Source organism: Aulostomus chinensis, chromosome 21 (assembly GCF_037954235.1).
Source record: "Aulostomus chinensis isolate RoL2024-O1b breed Wild chromosome 21, RoL_Achi_v1.0, whole genome shotgun sequence".
NCBI classification, from domain to species: Eukaryota; Metazoa; Chordata; class Actinopteri; order Syngnathiformes; family Aulostomidae; genus Aulostomus; species Aulostomus chinensis.
The window spans coordinates 4,160,334-4,181,502 of NC_141340.1; the positions used below are offsets into that span (position 1 = coordinate 4,160,334).

At 45.5% G+C, this 21,169-nt stretch overlaps 1 protein-coding gene and 1 long non-coding RNA gene across 6 annotated transcripts in view; one reads left to right on the top strand and one right to left on the bottom strand.

Annotated features, from left to right (window-relative positions):
* LOC147241388 (uncharacterized) overlaps positions 1-21,169 on the bottom strand; it is a 116,062-nt gene that overhangs the window by 4,554 nt on the left and 90,339 nt on the right. The window contains exons 5-8 of one of the 2 annotated variants that reach the window (XR_015111080.1): positions 12,018-12,097; positions 8,708-10,905; positions 8,279-8,607; positions 7,963-8,193 (exon numbers count right to left, since the gene is read on the bottom strand). This is a non-coding gene — a long non-coding RNA (uncharacterized LOC147241388). Of the gene's footprint in view, positions 1-7,962; positions 8,194-8,278; positions 8,608-8,707; positions 12,098-21,169 lie in introns of both variants that reach the window. The other variant, XR_015111081.1, reaches the window with a different exon arrangement.
* Positions 1,075-21,075, top strand: tnk2a (tyrosine kinase, non-receptor, 2a). Of its 4 annotated transcripts, none has more exons than XM_086192246.1 (21): positions 1,075-1,316; positions 2,332-2,741; positions 6,991-7,153; positions 7,345-7,415; positions 7,981-8,187; positions 8,294-8,443; positions 8,520-8,615; positions 8,687-8,868; positions 9,128-9,254; positions 9,350-9,496; positions 9,610-9,704; positions 10,738-10,932; positions 11,989-12,080; positions 12,211-12,255; positions 12,334-12,569; positions 14,567-14,770; positions 14,876-15,522; positions 17,055-17,190; positions 17,712-17,807; positions 18,459-18,586; positions 20,015-21,075. In XM_086192246.1, the coding sequence occupies exons 3-21, from the start codon at positions 6,991-6,993 to the stop codon at positions 20,019-20,021; spliced, it is 3,024 nt and encodes a 1,007-aa protein (XP_086048372.1). In that variant the 5' UTR covers positions 1,075-1,316; positions 2,332-2,741; the 3' UTR covers positions 20,022-21,075. The 4 variants fall into 4 exon arrangements, with proteins under 4 accessions (XP_086048372.1, XP_086048373.1, XP_086048374.1 ...); XM_086192247.1 differs by having other exon boundaries at positions 2,332-2,437; XM_086192248.1 differs by lacking the exon at positions 2,332-2,741.

Below are 21,169 nucleotides of genomic sequence, written 5' to 3' on the forward strand. Positions count from 1 at the left end.
AATAGCTTGTGGCCACGAAACACACATACGTGTGTGTGTGTGTGTGCGCCCCCCCCCCCCCCCCGGGCTCCGTACGCAGCAACACGTGAACACACTCTATTAATGTATTAATGTCTTGACGACAAACGTCGTTCGCTGTTGAGTTCAAAGTACCAGTTGAAACCTCTCGTGTTGGTGACTGAAATCGCTTTAGAATCAAGCTCTACTTAGAAATGCACTCCTGTTGTACTCGCGGCACATTTTCTCCTCACTGCATGTCACTGTGTTGCTTTGCTGAGGTGGTGGTCCGGACCTGAGGAATCACAAATGTCTCATAGCTTCCGATTCCCAAATTCAGATTTTTGTTTGTAGGTGCACATCGACACACTTATTTCCAAAAGGGATTAAGCCCAAAATTAAAAGTGGTCCAAAGATGTACACACTGAAGTAAAATATAATATTGGAAAGTTAACTGATCGAATCAGCAGCAGTCAAAAATCAGCGTCCGTTCACCGTCATGGAGGCTTGTGAGCAGCTTTTGGTGTTTCCTCATCAGGTCTGTTACAGCTGCTTTTACAACTTCTCTTCCAAGAATGAGTGAGTCATTGCTGATTCAACGTACATAGTAATGATTCAAAACTGTATGACTTTGGGTGTCTGGGAATGTTTTTGAAATGTTTCTGATTCCATGTTGAACGGAGAAGAGAAATAAACCCTCTTAGCATCCAGGAAAACTGTTTGGATTTTCTTTCTTTCTTGGCAAAGGATAGAAATTGTTTATTATTTCCTGTTTTGCTGCAATCAGAACCTTTTTACTTTCCTAAGCATTTCTAATTAGGGCCTGAGCCAGAAGGTACTTCTGGGCGAAGACCCTATTATTTATATATATTATACATTTATACATATAACATTTGTAATAGTACTAAATTATTGCGAATTTGCCGTATTTATTAATTTAAATAACATGAAGAGAATTGAGGAGAGATTTAGCGAAGGTATTTCCCTAAATTTCTATTTCTAAATCAGCCGTTTCAGCTAAATCTGTTGAAGCTCCCTGTGAGCTTTTATTTTGACGTCTTAAGTCCAAACCGGAAGTGCCGCTACTTCGGTTAATAACGGACCAACAGGCGTCCTTGCGCGTCGCATTTACGCAGTGTGACGCTGAAGAATCCCGTCAGGCGCACCGGGGAACGTCCCGGAATTAACGGAGGAGAGCGAAAAGGAGGAATAACGGAACAGCAACGACAAACACCGGCCAGCTCTGGCAGAAGCGGACGGAGGGAGGAGGACTGACGGGAGCGAGGCACCGTCCCCCCCCCGCAGCTCGTCCCCCGGAGGTCGGTGTTGTTTCTCATTTAATCTGACAGCTGGCTCGTGTCTTGTTGACGCGACATGTTGCATCCAAGCTAAAGAAGTCCATTTATCAGGATGAACTGATCAGGTCTCATCTGAGGACCGACGGTTCGATGTTTGACAGGAAGCCGGAGGGACGCGCCGGAGCTCCATCGTCTTCCTCCCCGTCGTGATGTTTCTGTCTTCCCCTTGTTTACTTCTGCTCTTCTCAATTTACACTTATAAGTTAATTAGCAGCACTTTTCCTTGATTTAGCCTCCTTAGAGAGGCGATTTCCAACTTGAGCTTCAGATCTGAACCCCGGGGGTCGTTAGAAGCTCCGGAACACGCAGGGCTCGCCTGGCGGACTGGAACCAGAACCCGAACACCTCATGAGATCCAGAGAAGCACGGCGGGTTTTCAGATGAACACGGTTAAATTGATCATGCCACGATCTCAGGCGTCCAGGATGCAGGACAACACGTCCCCATGATTTGATTAACTCGTGGCCACGAGCTGTCACGGCGTACGTTGCTGTATGTGACAGAAATCCTGAAATTTGCTCCGAAATATTCACACAAAAGTAGAAGGCATGTGGATTCAATAAAGGGGGTGTGTCCTGTAATCTCAGTCCAGTACCACTTTGCTAATGTCTGGTACTGATTCGGAGTCCTCAGGTCACGTGACTGGGAAGCAGTTAAAGTGTCTTTTTAGCTGAATGTGAAAAAAAAATCAATGAAGTTTGCAGTAAAAAGGCAATAAAAGGAGGTGTGTCCTGTGTTTCTAGACCTGTACCATTTAGTACTCATTTGGAGTCCCTAGGTCACATGACTTTGAAGCTATTGAAAAAACAAAATGATGCATTTTGCAGTACATGGAAAAAACAACAACTATTGAATCAGCGCTCAAATATTCCTACATCGTAGGACAAGGGAGGAAAGAGGTGTGTTGTGTATCTGTTATTTTTACTCACTGCTGTACTATTACTTGTCCCGACTCCCTTTCTCTCCGCCTTCGTAGCGTGCGGGGGGTGCGTCCATCCATGGCCCTCCTCAGGTGACCCCCGGTGACCCCAGTCACTCCTGACTGCAGCTGAAGACCCGATCCATCAAAGGACCTGAACAGGGTGAGAGCTGCCAAGCAGACTCGCGTAGGGGCTGTTGCCTGATGAATACCGTCGCGATCTGAACACTCGATGACTTGATGTCCGAGCGGCGTAGAAGAGAGCGCGACTCAGAAAGAGGGACAGAGAGAGAGAGAGACAAAGGCTGGAGCACCTGACCCTCCCAGGAATGGAGGCTGATGAAGAGTGAGAAGTGAAGCGGCGCCAGAACGATAGTCTGGTGGACTCACAACAACAGGAGTCGGCCACAACTGCTGGGGGGAAATCAGTTCGATTCTGCCCGGATACATCAAACCAAGGTTAAAGGGTACGTCTCAGGTGATGAAGTACAAGTATCTGAGTATTTTAACACACTAAGTCCCTGCATGCGTCTGTTGGAGAAGTACTGATGGTAACTGGCCTGGGAAGACCTGAGGGGCCTCGGTCCCAACTGGACCGAGTTAAGTTGTCAGTCCCGCCTCCACCGATCTAAAAGCTGGCCTGGTTCTTCACCACGCTGGCTGGTTAGCAGCGGATTACAAGATTACACAGGTTTAAACAATTAACTTCAGTTTACTGGAAGAACACACGACCGGCTGAGACTCATCGCCTCTCTTGGCTATTTTCTAGTTTTACGCCGGTTCTGCTTCAAGGCTGCTGTCGTGTTTAAGGACAAGGCAAATCTGGATGAAAGCGCTGAGTCGTCTCTGCCTCACCGTCAGATCAAACTTCTTGATTTAAATCATATATATATTTTTAACCATAAAAATATAGAATTTTCCCAATGTGGAGTAAATGCACTGACACAAAAGGAAGAAGGACTCAATCATGGGAGATCAATACTGTTATAGTACTAGTACAGTACTATTTATGTCAGCCCAGCTTTGCCTCCGTCTCTTCTTTGCTTTTATCAGTTCTCTATGATGAGGAAACAACAAGTTAAATATTTGATTTGCGGGCTTTTTTCAAATGTTTTGTAAAATAAAGGCAATCTTTTATAAACGATTATAATAGCAGACATGTAATAGTTCTTTTCTTGTAGTTTCTGCCATCACATGTCCTGAAGTTACATCACAACTCCAAAACAACACACTGGCGACTCTCCAGTTCCACTGGTTTGATGAGAGCTGCTTCTCCTACACACTTCCACATAAACGCTCTAAATTACAGGACCGTGATTCAGAAAATAGTCTGGCGCTCGTGGGTGAAGCTCCGGCCCTGAGTCGGGCCTGGGGAACAGCAGCGCGAGAGCAGAATCTCAGGTGTCTGACGCCCAGACGACAGGAGAGTGAAGCAGCCGCTGAATGGAGGCTAAATTTAGCTTCGCTGTATTCATCACCCTCGATTGAACATTTGCACACGCGGAGATGAAAGGCTCTGATTCCTCTGTGCTCATTTAGGCCACGCAGCTGCACGCACACACACACACACACACACACGCGTACACCCTTGTACTTGTATCTTTGTGAGGACTTTCATTGACGTAATACATTCCCCAGCCCCTCAACCTAAATCTAACCATCTCCACTGACTGCCTGACCCTAACCTTGAGCCTAAACCTGACCAGAACCTGATTCTAACCTCGACCCTAAAACCAAGTCTTGACCTTCAAACAGCCCTTTGAAGAAGTGAGGACCGGCTAAAATGTCCTCACTTTCCAAAAATGTCCTCAGTCTGTTGGTTAAATATGTATTCTAGTCCTCAATATGTAGCAAGTACAAGAAAACACACACACACACACACACTTCTATCCCTGCTGCTGATATTTACGCACCAGTAAGCCTGTTATTTATTTTATTTTATTTTTTACATCAAATGGCCCTAAAGGTAGTAGTACGTCTTTCTTTTACAATTCAGACTTTAATCTCATGACTCAGTCTTTGATCTTGGCAGGAAATCAATATTGGACTGATGGCCAGGATTTATATCGTCCCAGTTTTGATCAGGTCTCCTTTTCATTGGTTATCATCAGTCGTATATTATGAGGCAAAAAATGAAGTAAGTATTTGATTTATTATTTATTTATTTCCACGCGTTTTTCAGTCCGTCTAAAATGTAAAATATTACGTAAACCAACATCTGTAAAGATTTGTTATCAACAAAATCCGTCCCAAACTGACGGCATGTCAGGTATCAGCTTGTTGGTTCATTTTTGCCCCCTCACTCCCGCCTTGTTCCTTTGACTCTACACTATAAATATTCAACAATCGCAGCGGCCCTGGTGGAGCGGCATGGCCCCCCCACAAACAACCAGCGCCTCCACCCGCCTCAGAGAACCGCAACACTGATTTCGTCTGTGGCGTAGCTTCTTCACGTTTTTGGACCTCAAAGTGCTGCATTCGAACACACTGCACAACAGTGCCCTCTACCAAATACAAGTCAAAACACAGATTAATGGAAAATCTCGTCTGTGGCAGGGAAAGAGTTAAAGTTTTTTTTTTTAAACCAAAGAGACGACCTTGAGCCTTTTATTCTACAACATCGAGACCTCAGACCGCTACGGAGCCAAATCCCTGTGGCCTTCAGCACATTCCCATTTGTGTTTTACCACTTGATACTTGTTCAGGCTCACGTACAGCTTTCAACCATCTGTATCTATCAGATGCATGCTGGGAATCAATCCTCCCCATCTTTACCCATCCATCTGTCCACCTATTTGTCTCCTCCTTTTCTTCCTTTCCTTCCACCAAAGATCTCCCTCCCTCTCGTCGTCCTGATAGATCTACTGAATTATTTACCATCAGGCAGTGGGCTCTGCCGCTGAGCCAGAGCGAGATGGAGAAAGAGAGATAGAATGAGAGGAAAGTAAGGAAGGATGGTGAGAGGAGGGGAGGCATGGAGGTGTCTGACGCTGCAGGAAGTCGTGAGTCAGCAGGGAGAATATTAAGAACCAGTGGGAGCAAAGATAGAGAGAGTTTATAGATAGGTGATACTCTGGTTGGTACGAGCGGGGAGAGTGGCGTCAAATAGTGTGTGTGTGTGTGTGTGTGTGTGTGTGTGCTTGCGCGTATTGATTGAGCAGCGAAGGTCATGGAGCCGAGAGGAGATTAGAGAACTAGTGTTGCAGCCAGGAGAGCATGGCGGCAGAGCTAACGCCTCTAAATAGCAGCTAGACGAGAGACAAAAAAAAGGAGGAGAAGAGCTGTTAACAGTATGGGAGAGAGCTACATGTACCAGCGACTCCCCTACACCCGAGGAGAGGAGGGGGACGACGAGGACGGAGAGGACAGGGGCGGGAGGATGAGGGAGAGCGTCAGGGGACAAACGGTAAACCCTGAAGTTGTGCCTGCCGTGATTGTTCCAGTGACAGTGTTTGTGTGGAATCGGGTGTCCGGAGTTCACTCTTGTTGGCAGGATGAATATTTTTTGAGATAATGAGTGGGTGTGTTTAGATGTGAGGATGCAAGTGGTGTGTGTGTGTGTGATTATTTGCATTGTAGACACATCTACGCTCTTCTCATCTGAACTGTTTCTTTCTTTCTTTCTTTCTTTTTTTTTAAAGCAAATGTATCCCAGATGTAGTTTTAAAAATGGAGGCTGGAGCAGCATCTTCAGTGTTTTCCTGGGACGTGATGTTTAATCAGCAGGGTTGACTGATATGTTGTTAGTTTTTTCAGGGCCGATGCTGATGCTTAGTAACTGATATTTGACACCCCCCCCCCAATAATGACACACACTTGTGTTTGAGTTTCGGTTGAGATTCTTTCAACAACGGTTGAATGTTAGATTATGCTGAGTTTTGGTGGCTGCAGCGGAGCCTAAAAGGGACATTTGCAGATGAATCGATTTCATCTGCAATCTAATTTCATGTAAAAAGGCTCAATATCGTTACCCATCATTGCCTCGGTTGATAATAAGTTGACCCAATAATCAGCAGTCAGAATGGCCATTTAATTTGATGCCCTTGGAGTGTTCCAGGCTAATTTAATTCTTTGCAGATGTCTTGATAAAATAGCAACTCCCCAAATACGAACACGTCCGTGCTGAGGAGCCATTTTAGCGTTTAGGGGGCAGTTAAATCTGCCTAATAAATGTATAAACTGATTTGCTCTGCCACTGCATATGTTAAATGTATTCTAAATATTAGGTTTTAGATATTCGAACAATTTGTTCTGCGACACAAAATACCTAGGAAATGGCGCACTTTTCTGCGTTTGCCACCAAGTGGCTAAACGAGACTGAAGAGGTCGGCGAGGGCATTGGACGCCGTCACTCTGGAGCAGGAAGCTGCTTTGTTGTGTTGACGTCAAAGAGCTCCAGCGCTGTAGAGGTTGGTAGGGTTGCTATTTACTGCTAGGGGTCTCATTTTTAGAGCTCATTTTCTGCAATAATTCAAAACCCATTAAACATCTTTACTGGCTTTGGTCAAAAGAAGCCATTGAGATACTAACGTTCTGGTTGACCTAAAAAACAAAAAAAAAGGAACGAAAATCCCCCCAGCAGCGCTGTCAAGCATCTACAGCACAGTTAGAAGTAGGGGGCACTTGCCTATAAATGTGTCCCCACATGAAGAGTCATTGGAGTGACGTGTGTGTGTGGGTGTGTGTGTGTGTGTGTGTGTGTGTGCGCGCGCACAGATGCAGTGTGAGGAAGGGACCGAGTGGCTGCTGGAGTTGCTGACGGATGTCCAGTTGCAGCAGTACTTCCTGCGGATCCGGGATGACCTCAATGTCACGCGACTTTCCCACTTTGACTACGTCAAGAATGAGGACCTGGAGAAGATCGGCATGGGCCGCCCGGGTACGACCTTCAGGCCTCCAAATCCAGCAGCTGTTTGACCACACGTCATGAACAACCACTACTACGACTTTGTGACTTCAGTCGTCATATTTGTGTTGTCGAGATTTAAGATTTAATTTTGTATTCGTAAGACGAGTGTGTGCATTTGTCAAGACGTAAAATGTTGGGTGTGTGTGACTGTGTCGGCTCAGGTCAGAGGAGGCTGTGGGAGGCTGTCAAGAGGAGAAGAGCTCTGTACAAGCGCAAGTCCTGGATGAGCAAGGTAGTGCCCCCCCCCCCCCCCCCCCACAGGAATCTGTAAATGTTTAAGGACATTTTGATGCAAGATTCAAGAAGACTTGTGTAAAAGCCTGATTTTATGACCGCTGTCACTGTCAGATCTGCTGTAGCTACTTGGCAAGCAGGTTGGCCATCTTTGACAGCGATATACAGCAGCACCACTTGGACAAACTCAAATAGATTGTTTGCCACGAGCCAATTTGCACTGTAAAAGAAACCACAGCAAAAATAAAGACATCAATATGCATGAAGAAGATGACGGAACCTTAAACACACACTACGCAAAATTATTTATTTTTATTGCAACTCAGTTTCCCATTCATTTTATAGGTTGTAATAACTTTTTTGTTTGTTGTTACCTTCAAAATAGAGTCAAGACGTTGTTGAACGCAAAACAGACAAATTAATAGCTAGCTAACTGGCGTTGTTGATAATTAACAGTCCAAGATGGCCGACCCACGTGCCCATGAGTAAAGACATGCCAAATCACGTCCGGTAGCAACAACTGCGTTATGGAGAACTAACCTCACCTGTTTTGGGGCCCGCAGGTGTTTCCAGTGAAACGGCCCGATGCCGACCCTCAGCAGCCCCTCACCCACGGGGCGTCCTCCAGTGCGGTGACATCCAACAGCGAATCAGGAGCCTCGCTCACCTGCCTGATCCGTGAGTCGGAGCTGCAGCTGTTTGAGCGGCTGGGCGATGGCACGTTCGGCGTGGTGCGGAGGGGAGAGTGGACTGGGCCCAGCGGCAGAGTGGTGAGACTGAGAGGCAACAACAGGACGTTTTTAAAGATGTAGGGATCACGTCATTTTTTTGAAACACGTGCAAGTATACGTTCATATGTACCGTTTGATGTTCTAGCTGTCAGTAGCCGTGAAGTGTCTGAAGACGGCCATGCTGGACTCGGATGGTCTGGATGATTTCATCAGAGAGGTGAACGCCATGCATTCCCTCAGCCACCAGAATCTCATCCGTCTGTATGGGATCGTCCTCACGCAGCCCATGAAGATGGTGAGCAAACGTCCATGCGCGGGGATACATGCACCCCTCAGCTCTGAACTTACTGTCTCCATGTGCTGGTGTCCAGGTAACTGAGCTGGCTCCTCTGGGCTCGCTGCTGGACCGCCTGAGAAAGCGTCAGGGTCACATCCTCATCTCCTCGCTGTGTAACTACGCTGTGCAGGTCAGAAAGAAGAAGTAAATATGTGCTGCCGTGAGGCTGCATGAGCTTGAATAACCAGTCTGTGTCTGCAGGTGGCATGCGGCATGGCCTACCTGGAGCAGCAGCGTTTCCTCCACAGGGACCTGGCCGCACGCAACGTCCTCCTGTCCACAAATGAAACCGTGAAGATCGGAGACTTTGGCCTGATGAGAGCATTGCCCACTCACACCGATCAATACGTCATGGAGGAGGGACACAAAGTTCCCTTCCCATGGTGAGAGACACCAGGGTTCTGGGTGCTTTGTGTTTGTGGTAAAGCCAGAACAGTGGATCAGGTTGAGAACAGGCTTCCTCCAGGGATGCTCTCTAGTAACCTTGCTCCTCCAACCAGCCTCCTCGCTCTGTCACCTGGTGTTTGCTCGTCTGGTTCCAGTCACCACATTTAAAAACTTTTCCAAATTCTGGCGTTACTCTCCACAGTTTTTCTCTCTCTCTGACATCATCATCTTTTCTTTGTGCTCATGCATGTCCAGGTGTGCTCCAGAGTCCCTGAAGTCCAGAACTTTCTCTCATGCATCTGACACCTGGATGTTTGGAGTCACTCTGTGGGAGATGTTCACCCATGGACAGGAACCATGGCTGGGCCTCACTGGGAGCCAGGTACTGCCTCCATTCACACACCACTTACTGTAAAATTATTTTTGAGGACTTTTTATTTTTAAAATGGAAAAATAACTATCAGGGTCTGTCTGCAGATCCTCCATAAGGTGGACGTGGAGGCCGAGAGGCTGTGTAAACCAGACGACTGTCCTCAGGACATCTACAACGTTATGCTGCAGTGCTGGAGCCCCAAACCCGAGGACAGACCGACCTTCATCGCCCTCAGAGACTTCCTGCTGGAGGTAGTCAAAACTGAACAAGATAAATGGGTGTAGTTACATAATAAGCCTCTCAGCAAATACAACAGTGTGTGTGTGTGTGTGTGTGCGTGTGTGTGCGTGTGTGCACTCTACAGACCATGCCAACAGATATGCGAGCTCTCCAAGACTTTGAAGAGGAAGACAAACTTGGGATTCAAATGAATGATGTCATCACCATCATTGAGGGCAGGTCAGTAGGAGTGTTTGTTAGCGAACACATGCAGGTAGCTTGCAGAATGTCACAGTCCCGTCTGCCTGATTCTTTCGCATCAAGCAGCATTTTCCCTCCTTTTCAAAGGAACCTGCCATCTTTTGGGAGATTTATGTGTTTGACATCCTCTCCAGAGCCAGACAGGACGATGGATACCCTCCTCTGAGCTGCTTTAGGAACTTAAGACCACAGAGCCCTGCTTAATACTCATTAGCTTAGCACAGTGAACCATTGTGGATGGGAAGTGCTAGCATTCCTCTGTAAAACGTCATCAAATAGATCAGGTTTGTCCAAATTCATCCTCCTCATCCTGTCTTGGAAAGTCCATCATGGTCGTAGCAGCAGTCGCTCTTCCAGTTGTCAGAAACACATTTTCGTTGGCTGATGTTTTGGAGGCATAAACTCACCACGCCGAGTCAGGAAAGTAGTATGGGATTTATAAATCTCATTTTTGGGGGTTTTCGTAGTGACTGTTAAACGAGTGCAGGCAAAGACTGTTATGGAGAAAACTGAATTTGAGGACTTACTTTGCTAACATTTCCCTTCCACCACCATTCATTGTGCTAAGCTAGCAGTCCTTTATGCAGCACAGAGAAGAGAAAGGTTTCCATATTCTTGTCTGGTTCTGGGGAAGATGGCAGTTCTGTGTATTTCCCAAAAATTTGGCACGTTCCTTTCAATTCATGTGTGTAGGTGCAGATCGTCCTACAAGACAACAAATGCGCCTTGTGTTAGCACTGAATGCCTTACATTGTGGAAAATCACTGTAATTACTGTCACGTTACTGGCTGGTTATAGAAATATGGGGCTGTGTGTGTGTGTGTGTGTGTGTGTGTGTGTGTGTGTGTGTGTGTGTGTGTGTGTGCGCGCACGCGCGCTTGAATACTGTTTCCACATTCATGTGACAATTTGCTGTATTCGTGAAAGTCTGATTGTACTTTCTCTCACACAAATTCTACAAATCAGAAAAAGATGGGAGCTCCTGCATCTTTCCGTGTGTGTGTGTTTCCAGGGCAGAACATTACTGGTGGCGAGGCCAGAATAGACGGACGCTGCGTGTTGGTCAGTTTCCTCGACATGTGGTGACATCAGTGGCGGGTTTGTCTGCCCACGACATCAGCCGTCCACTCAAACACTCGTTCATCCACACCGGACACGGAGACACGGATCCCCACCGGAGCTGGGGACACGCAGATCGCATTGACAGGTGAATAATAAGGAATCATTCACGTAATCACGGGTTCACAGGAAGGTTTGACTCCCAATACAACAAAAATATGACAAGTTAAGCAAAAACGTTGCATCTGTTCACTTGAAGCAGCATCTTCCTCGTGGAGGTGCTTGTACCAGACCTCTCCACTAGAGAGCAGCAGTGTAGCACATACGGCCCATCGGCTTGTCCACGTGAATGTGTTTACCTTCTGTTCTGTGAGAATTTAAGGATTTAAAGAAGCACATCTTAGGTGTGTAACAAACAATATGCGTTTGCCTGTAGCAAAGAAAATCAAGACAGCTTAACTGTTGTTAACCATTTTTGTGATAAAATTATATTATACATATATCACCTTTTCACACCTGGAATGCAGTTTCACTCCGGAACAGTAAAAACTGTTGCGAATCATGCAAGTTAGGTGACGTTATACAGATGAGGAATGCAACAGTTCAGCCCACAGTTTGTTTGGTATTGTTTTGTTAAAATTCGGTTGTGTTTGGGTTGCTTTAGCATTAAGGAGATGAAAAACTCAACAAATGACATCAAAATGCAGAGACAAACTAAACTGAACTGAATGAAAAAGATGAATAAACAGTGGGTTTTTCTGTCAATTGTAGCTGCCAAATTCTTTTCCGCACATTCTTAGAAAGGGCAGACTTTACAAACCAGCTGTGTGTGTGTGTGTGTGCGTGCCGTGCAGTCACCAGACACACACACAACCAAGAAATTACAGTTCACGTGCGAAGTGAACCTTGGATTGTGTGTTGAGTGGTTCAGTTTTACATTCCTACAGCGGATAAAAGAAGCTGTTTGATAACGGTAAAATAACAACTGATGGAGTAAAAGATAGGAATAATAAAACGCTGTCATGAAAGTAATGGAAGTACTCGTGCCAGACGCTTCAAAGACAGCCCAATATCTGCTAATTACAGTGTAGTAATTCAAAGAAACGCCACGCATCAAGTGCAAGGCAGTGTCTCGGACAAATCCGGCGAGCTGGTTTCCCTGATATCAGCCCCGTGTTACCTCTGATTCTCTGGTCCCCTCCAGTCTGTACTTGGGGAACCCCATGGACCCACCTGACATCCTAGGAGTAGACCCGTGCACAGCCAGGCCGACCAAACTCCCCAACCGTGCCAAGAGTACGTTCATCCAAGCGCTGAAACACACACACACACGCACACACACACACACACACACACACACACACACACACCATAGAAAGACTTTAGAATGTACTGTTTTACTAACTGTACCATCTGTGGTCTTCAGAACAACCCCCCCCTCGCCCACCTCAACCGGCTATTCTACTGAAGAGTGAGTTCACCCCCCCCTCCTCCATACCCTTCAGTGAATCAGTCATGTCCTGACCCCGTTGTTGCAATGTGTGTTCAGAGCCGTTCTATGACTCGGTGATGGATGATTACGACGACGAGGACGACACCAGCACCTCGTCTGGGCTCAAGAGGCTCGGCGTGTCCTTGGGACTGAAGCTGCGACCGTGGGAGGGGTCCGGCGTGCGAATGGCCAAAAGCGAAGTGTCGCTCATTGACTTCACGGACGACAGCTTCAGCTCTACGACGCCCTCGCCGCTCACGGAGACACAGCAGCCAGATGAGGACACGCTGAAGGTAGCGGCTACAGTTACAATTCGGTAGTGATGCCTTTCTGCCACTAGGGGTCCCTCAAGCAAAACTATAACAAAAGATGTTGTTTGATGTGTAGGGAAGTGGCATCATGGGAGTCTGCACAGTTAAAGGTTCCATTAGTAAGATCACCTGCAGAACTGGTTCTATATGTTACCATTATCTTGGTGTCCACTCCTGGCATCAGCAAATGGAAATGTTAGCTTATCAAACGTGAGGCCAATTCGATCATTTGCCACCTTTTAGAAGTGCAGGGGTTCTTTTCACTACAATGGTGACTCTCAGGGTTTTGTTTGTGAGCTGAGGTGAATTTGAAGGGTGAGTTTTTTTGAGATTTAGTCAGGGTCCTCCGTGTTCAGGACACTGTTCACCTCCAGTGTTTTCCACACATGTGATCAGCTTGTCTGAACGATCTATATTTACACAGGGTCATTGATTTGTTTGGTCTATTTGGAGAGTGGAATAACACAATGGTGCTCGCCTCTGATGAAAGGAGGTATTCATTTTAAGCCCTCAGTTTCTCTGGAGTGTCTGTCGTCATGCCTGGACCACTACATCGTCCTCCGACAAGGAAAGTAAAATCCATCCTGCCGGGGAAAATCCGTGAGGCTAAAACCGTTAGTATAGAAATTACATAGAAGGGACAAGTGCAAAGACCATCGCTGTGCTTGTGTTATGCGTCAAGGATGGAACTTTCAGTGACTCGTTATTGCCTCTTGAGGTAAAAAAATGGTATTACAAGTCAGGGTAAACCCAAGCTAACTGTTTAGCAAACTGTGGAAACCACAGAGGAGACGTGGACCAGAGACTGTGAAAGTACAGAAAACTCCGGGGTTATCAGGAGAGGACGTGCACTGAAGGAAAGGCAACGACTCTCACCTTTGAGCAAAGGGATTGAGAAGACAGACAAGGAGAAGGAAGAGAACTTTGTTTAACCTTGAACAGCCAAGTTAACACAATCTAACTTTCAAAGTCATCTAATCTCCTTGTGAATCTGGAATCTTTGGTCTTCGTGGTTTACACACAACAAAGGGAGGGTGGGGCTGGGGGGTCACACATTGCAAGATCATTCTCCTGGAGGAGTCCCTGACAAGTCTGTCTGGTCTCCAGAGTGCGTCTTGTCAAGAAAACAGCAGAGACGTGATAAAAACTCATATTCCCTCCATGTTTTCTCTGCTGATGTGGGAATTGAGTGACTGGCCATTTACTTCCATCACACTTAAGAGCAAACGAGCAGCATTTCAAAGACACATTCAAAGACCTTTTCAAGCATTTTTTGCTCTATCAAATGAGAAGAAAGTGAAATCTGTGCTGCTGCACAACAACAAGGGTTTCACAAAGTCTCCCAGGATTGTGGTCCAGCCTTTGGCCTAGAAATGTCATAAATAACCGCTTCTCCTTCGATGCACTTGAGGCGGGAGCGATGTGATGAAATGACGTTCATTGATTGATTTTGTGCACCTTCATGCTTTGATGGTTTACTTTGAGGCTTCACAGTCGCTCCACTCTTCTATGATCTCAGCAGCCGGGACGAGAGGCGCCCAGGTTTAGGGTGGGGGGTTGACTTTTTTTTTTAAATATTTGTGTATAAAAACATTGCATCAGCTCGGCCCAAAGGAGTATTTGATGGTGTATTATCTGGCTTTTTTATTTTTTATTTTTTGGCACTGTTGTGTTTTTCTGCCTTCATTACGTATCATTTTCAAGATTCATGTATTTGAAGGATCATTCAAATATCAGAATATAATAAAAATGTCTACTTAAAACAATATTTTTTTATAATGGCGACCTTTTCTTCTGGCGTTTACCTGAATTGCCACATTACGTGAAACTCTGGCAGTGTCAATAAAAGCTTGAAGTTGAGGTTGAGGCTGAGCAGCATGGAAACCCAACAAATTTGTTCAATAAAATTTCCTGTAATTGTTTTTTTTTTTTTAATCAAAGTGAAAACAACACAAAAGACAATTTCTCCTCCCCCTCAGGACACCCCCTCCATCCTCGACTGGCCCCTCCCACAACCATCGTACGACGAAGTTTCTACAGAGCTGGAGGACCAATCTGAGGACCAGGAGGTGAGATCTATCAACAAGGGAATGACAGAGGAAGCCCTGCCCACTGCTAGCACCGCCATGGCGGGCAGGAGTGAGTCACAGTCAGCTGACCTCTTCCAGGAACTCCAGAGAGAGGTAGAGAATGTCAAACATGAATCCAGGTTTATTTTTGTCTCCCTTCGTGGAACATAGAGACACAGATATATCGTCCCTTACTTCTGTTTTTGTCTGTTGATATAGGTGATGGTGAAGTTGCAGGTTCCCATGGCAACAGGTCGCTCTCTCCCCTCCTCTCCCCTTCCTATGCCCTTGGCTCCATTAGCCCCCCACAGGCAGATCTGTCTGCCTCCCCCGTCTCCTCCCTCAACATCCTCCAACTCCTTCACCTCTGGCTTTGAGGGGCGGCCGGTGCTGCCGCCTCGCAGCCCCGTTCCCCCGCTGCGTCCCTCCAAACACAGTTCCTCTGCCTCCAACCCACAAGCGCGCACAAGCTCCATCTCCCTGGAGCTGGAGGACACGCCTCCTCAGATTCCACCCAGAGACCACGCCTACTCCCAACCTGGGTCACGCTCCTCCTCACCCCTCCCACTGGTGCCACCTCTGTCCTCCTCACCTGCTCTGCCCCCTCCCCCTCTCTTTGTCTCCCCACGCCGGGCATCCGGACTCCTGGGTCCCCTCCTGTCCTCCAGTGCCCCTTATTCCTCCTCCTGTCCACCTAAAGTGACGTCCCACTCCTCACATGCTGCAGCGCCACCCTCATCTTACTCCTCCAGCTCCTTATTGGATCCTCTCGCCTTTCACGAAGGCCATGGACTTTCCTCGCTGATGGACAGCTCCCAGAGCCCTGCTCCTGCACCGCTGCCAGAGCGACCAGCTTTTCTAGAAAGGTGCTGATATAAAAATTTCAGTCATTCTCTGCCATTCAGGTTAGGAATCAGATAAAGGCATTTTTTTTAATGTTAAGAAGGTCAAACATTTTTATCTCTGTCATTATTGATATTGAGCTGCAGGCCAGAACCCAACACAAAGTATAGCTGAAGCTACTTTCTGTGCCAACCTGCCAGTGCTCACTGAAAACATTTTGAATTCCAAGACTTAACTCAGGTCTGAGAGATTGAAATTTGATGTTGGTCGGATGAACAGATGCAGAGATAATCGAGGCAGACAGTCCGTCAGTTGTTTAACAACCTTCACTCGAGAGTGGTACAAATTTAGCACGCCTTGTGAAACAAAATGGCCACATTTCTGAGAAAATTATGGAGGGGCGGTGTGGCTCGGTGGTAGAGTGGCTGTCTAGCAACCGAAGGGTCGCTGGTTCGATCCTCACTTCCCCCGGTGACCATGACCAATTGTCTTTGAGCAAGATACTGAACCCATAATTTTCCCCGAATGGCCCTGCGATGGACTGGTGACCCGTCCAGGGTGAACTCCGCCTTTCACCCAGTGTCAGCTGGGATAGGCTCCAGCCCCTCCCCCACAACCCTGAAGGGATAGGCGGTATAGAAAATGGATGGATGGATGAAAATGATGGACTAAAGCGAGTCTTGAAGTCTGGGTCTTGTCACATGAGGTCAAAGTCAGTGAACTTTCCTCCAGATTCCTGCAATAAAAACAAGCTTTGTGAGTTCATTCTGTTTTCTGCAGCATGAACACACAAAAAAGAAAAAGAAAGAAAGAGAAAAAAAAAGATCAAGATCGTGCAACACCCAGAGAGTGAGCATCACTCAATACAAGGTGAGAAAGTGCTGTTTGACGGACAGTCGGAGCTGAACTGGATTTGTCTCCCTGTGAGGTGCAAAAATCTCTTTACAGAGCTGTAATCCAGCTCCAGTACTTTGTGTGTTTTATATCTGTTCTAGATATTCTGCGTGTACGTGTATTTGCTTTTCAGGTTGCAGGTATCTTATGTACAAATCTGCATCTTTTCGCCTCCGCAGGTTTTATGATTGTAGCATTTTACAGCAGCTTATTACCGCGGAAAAACGAATACCGTTGAAATTGGTTGTACTGACGTATTTATTCATCCTAGTTTTTTTGTAACAAAGATGGAAAAAAAATGACTCAATTTATGGTCGGAGTTATGGATTGTAATGCAGTGGTTGTGGGTCTAAGCCAATGGACATGAGATCAGCTTTAAGCAAGAAGAGCATCAGGATAGAACCAAAATACTTCTTACCCCACGGGAAAAGCTGATGCTGTTCTTCTCTGTCCGACTCTGCAGCATCACATTCAAATTGGCGTTGGAATCGTGCGCTACTCTGCTAATTATTAGCTCTGATTTCACCGAACCTCCTTTATTTTCCCCCTTCATCAGCGGCTGCTCCGCAGAACTTTCTGAGGCTGCTTTAATACGAGATTACCGGCCATTTGGCAAAGATCTTCAACAATTTAATCATCATGTTTGCATTTCTTTAATCAGATATGGAGCAGCCAATATGGCGGCGGTCAAACCTATGATACAGCAGCCGGGCGGAGCCAAACCGAACTCCTCCCACAACAACAACAATGGCCGAGTAGCAGCTCCCAGCATGCAACAGGAGCAGAGCATCAAACGGGTGAGCAAGAAAACAGACCTTGTTGATGGCCATCACCTGATTTGACTGATTCCCAGGGACACATGCAGTCAGGAGCACTAGTAAGAACCGAGACGAGGAAGACATGACAGTAGGACACCAAGAACATTCTAGAGTTTCTCCTCATCATAAGTAAAAATTGCAGTTCAGTCTCTGAATGACAATTTACACATATTAGTGAAAAAAAAGGTATCAAGAAAAAAAGTCACCACACGCCAGGAGGCTTGCATTAGTCGTCTTCAGCAGGCCATTTTTTAGAATTAATGAAGAATTATTCAGCATTGTCCACAGAGATGGAAGTTTGCCTTTGGCATCACAGCATAATGAATAAAATCAAAAACAAAAAAACACAACTTAAAAAAAAAAAAAATCTTTCTGTGGTGATGCCTTCTCTCATCATTGCCAGAAAGTTGTTACATAATAGAATAGTTTTAAATCATATTATTGCTGCCGCTACGAGAGTAATTTGTCAGAATGTGATTTGCTGATGGTGTGATGAACAGGTCCAAGGTGCGGTTCATGGTGTCACGCTGGAGGAGTGTCAGGCTGCTCTGCAGACTCATAACTGGAGTGTCCCTCAGGCTACGAACCATTTGAAGGTACTCGTCTGTTTATCTTTCTCCATCTCTCTGAAGGAGGTTTGTTGGTGTCTCTGTCTGTCTGGATTATAGATTTTCAGGGTTAGTGGAGCGGTGCAGCAGCGGCTGAGGAGGAAGACTTCATATTTTGGGCCAATCTGTCTAACAGAGTGTAAAAAAATGCTTTCTACCACACCTTAGCTTTAGCGGAGGTCCGACTCCTACAAAGTGCCCCTCTACTGACATTATGAATTCGTTTAATTGCCTCATTGACAGAAATACAGAGTGTCTTTCAGCACCACCGTTGACGGCTGGAAGTGAAACTAAAACAAAATGCTTGATAGTCATTGGCTTTTCATTCAATATTGAACTGATTCAAATAAATTTGGTCTCTTGTCAATCATTTTTCTTAAAAAGAAGAAGGTAACGGTTGAAAAAAGGCAAAACCCCCAAACAAACAGGGAACTGTAGGCTTCAGTTGAGCAACACATGAACTGTAAACGTTTTGATGGCCTGAGAGGAGGTCAACCAGCTGATATACTGGAGTATATTTGAGGTACAATCTGATGAAGGGTCATAGGTGCCACAAAACAGACAGAAGTACAAATCATACGGTGGTCTTCCAGAAGTACTTCCTTGACATAAAAAAAAACGTTCTTGCTATCTTTGAAGGTGGAGCAGTTGTTTCGTCTGGGTCTCAGATCCAGATCGGAGTGTGAGGAGGTTCTGCAGTGCTGTCAGTGGAACCTGGAGCAGGCCAGCTCACTCATGCTGGACAACTACGGACCACATCGCCACCAGTAAGCACAACAAATTATATTCATGTCACTGAAGTGTTTCAGTTACAAATTGAATCTTGCCTTTTTACACGCCACACCTGAGTCGCATGGTTTATGAATTGCTTTGTTTAAACCGAATTTATTTACTATTTATAGAAAATTGTGAGTTTTAAAACATTAAAATAACTTTAATCTCTAGTTTAGGTCTGTTTAAATAAAGTTTTATCAGCTCACACCAGAACAAAATGACAAAACACAAACAGCTTAATTAATCATAATTTATACATTCCTATGTTGTCAAAAGCATGGCTTATTTGAGAGATATTGATTCTGAATATTTACAACAGTATCAATACTGATACTATACTGTTCTATACTGATTCTATACTGTTATTACCAACCACAACAGCAATATTTTTCAATCCATCAAATTAAGAGGTTTTTATGGGTCAAAATATTAATGCCAGAAACAAAATCTTAACTCCCCAAAACAGAACCGATCTGGACTTGAACCTGGTCTCATGTATTATTTGAACTTGGAGACCCAGGTGGGCGCCGCTGCAGTGATGCCACAGCTGAATGGTTTAAACATCATGGGACCGTCAGACTGGCGGATGGCACACGTGACGCGCTTGCAGTCAGCTGTTTAGTTTTGTTGCTTCGAGAATGATGACGATAACTTCGCCCCTTTGAGCCATAATGATTGCTATTGCTTGTTCATCGCCAGTACCGCTGGTATTACAGTCAAATCCTAAACAGACCAGAGACACACGCTAATACAGCGTGACTTGATCTGGACTCTACTGAACAAAAAAAAAAGAAAAAAAAAGAAACTGAACCTGCACAGGTCCTGTCTTGGGTCAGAACCTGGAGAAACGTAACCAGTGAACGCCTGTTTCCCTCCAATTCCAATTGTCAAAATGACTGTTTAGGAAAAGCTTTATCATCTTAAACGGTCTAGAACTGAACTTGTTGAAACCCTGTACTAACACGGTTCACGCTGCTACCGGCACGTGAAAATGGTTTTTTGTTTTATTCGTAACATCTGGTGCTGGCCTGTGGTGAATCAGTGGGCGGGGCTATTGGAGGTTGGTGTAAGAGCAGAGTCAGTGGGCAGAAAGCCGAAAGAGTTAAAAGAAGAAAGGAAGCTAAAGAGTCCTGTAAAGGGGAGGAGAACTCCAGAGGGTCGAAGATTGTCAGTGGGTTCGCTCCCAGCAGACCCACGTCACTGAATGCATCACTCAGTCCCATTTGCATCAACATGAGATGTTGAGGGAACCTCTTCAAATTTGGAACTTAGTGATGAACTGAGGACTTTCGTGGCTGGTGCCAGGAACCCATCGTGGAAGCAAGCCAAAGCAATGCAGCACTTCTTGTTTAATGCAATCCAAATTTCCACTTAAAATGTCTCCTTAACCGCTGCACACATTTGAATTCTTTGTCTCCCAGGAAGTGACAGCAACAGCAATCGCCTACTGACGAGCCGCTGAGGTCACGGCGCTCGACGACTCGTCTCTCCACGGACCCAGAGACACAGCGATGCTTGAAAGTGGAGGAACGTGTAAATAGAGGACGATACTGTGAATACTTGCTGTGTCTCACACATACATGCATGCTCATCATTCGTTACCCGAGCAGCTTGTTGTTATCTACTTGAATAATGAGACTTTGTGTTTCCGCTGGTAGCTGCGGCTGCAACCTTAACGGGAGTGAATATTTCGTCTGCTTTGAATGCGTGCATGTTCAGGTGTGAGCTTGTGTCTGAGTACTGTACATGCCTTTTTACTGCTAATGAATATCAGGGAAATGTACTGGCAAGATGTATATAACCCTCAACTGTAAGCGATATTTTTGAAGACAACTGCTGGTCAGGAGATGAAGGATTTATCTCGTACATGAATAAGAACATGGTCTTATTACTGTATCGTTAGGCAAAGCTTTTTGAGCTTTACATAGATGTAAATTGTGAAAGTGTTAATGCCTATGGTTAGAATATTTGTGTTTCTGGTTAAATGTGATGCTAAGCAACAGGGATGCCAAATTAGAATTATGCTGATCATCATCTCATGAATACAGGGTATTAGACGCTAAGATGAACCTCCACACATGAGACGTTTAATGAAACATTTACTATTCCTTGGGAGTTACTGCTGTATGATAATCATGAATATATCCTGAAAACCCTTATAATTTAGGCTGCTGCTGCTGCTTTGTGTGTGTGTGTGTGTGTGTGCCTAGTGCTGCAGTTCGAGTGTGAGATCATCAGTGGAAAATTAGCAGCTACGTAGAGACGCGTGAAGCTACTTCAGCAGGCCGTCAGTTACAGCTCATTTTCTGTTCCAATAAAAGTTTAAAACTTGAAGAAACTGTGTGTGTGTGTGTGTGTGAGAGAGAGAGAGAGAGAGAGGTAGAGAGAGAGACAGCTGTGACTTCCTACTGCATTATAATGTTTGAGCAGCTAATAAATGTAAACATTCCCTGTTTTACAATAAAAGGAAAATGGAGTCATTGCAGAAGTGGCGGTGTTGTAATTGCTTCAAGAATTAAACGGTCAACCCAACGTCTCTTTAAAATGCTAAACACACACTCAACTTGTGGGTCTCC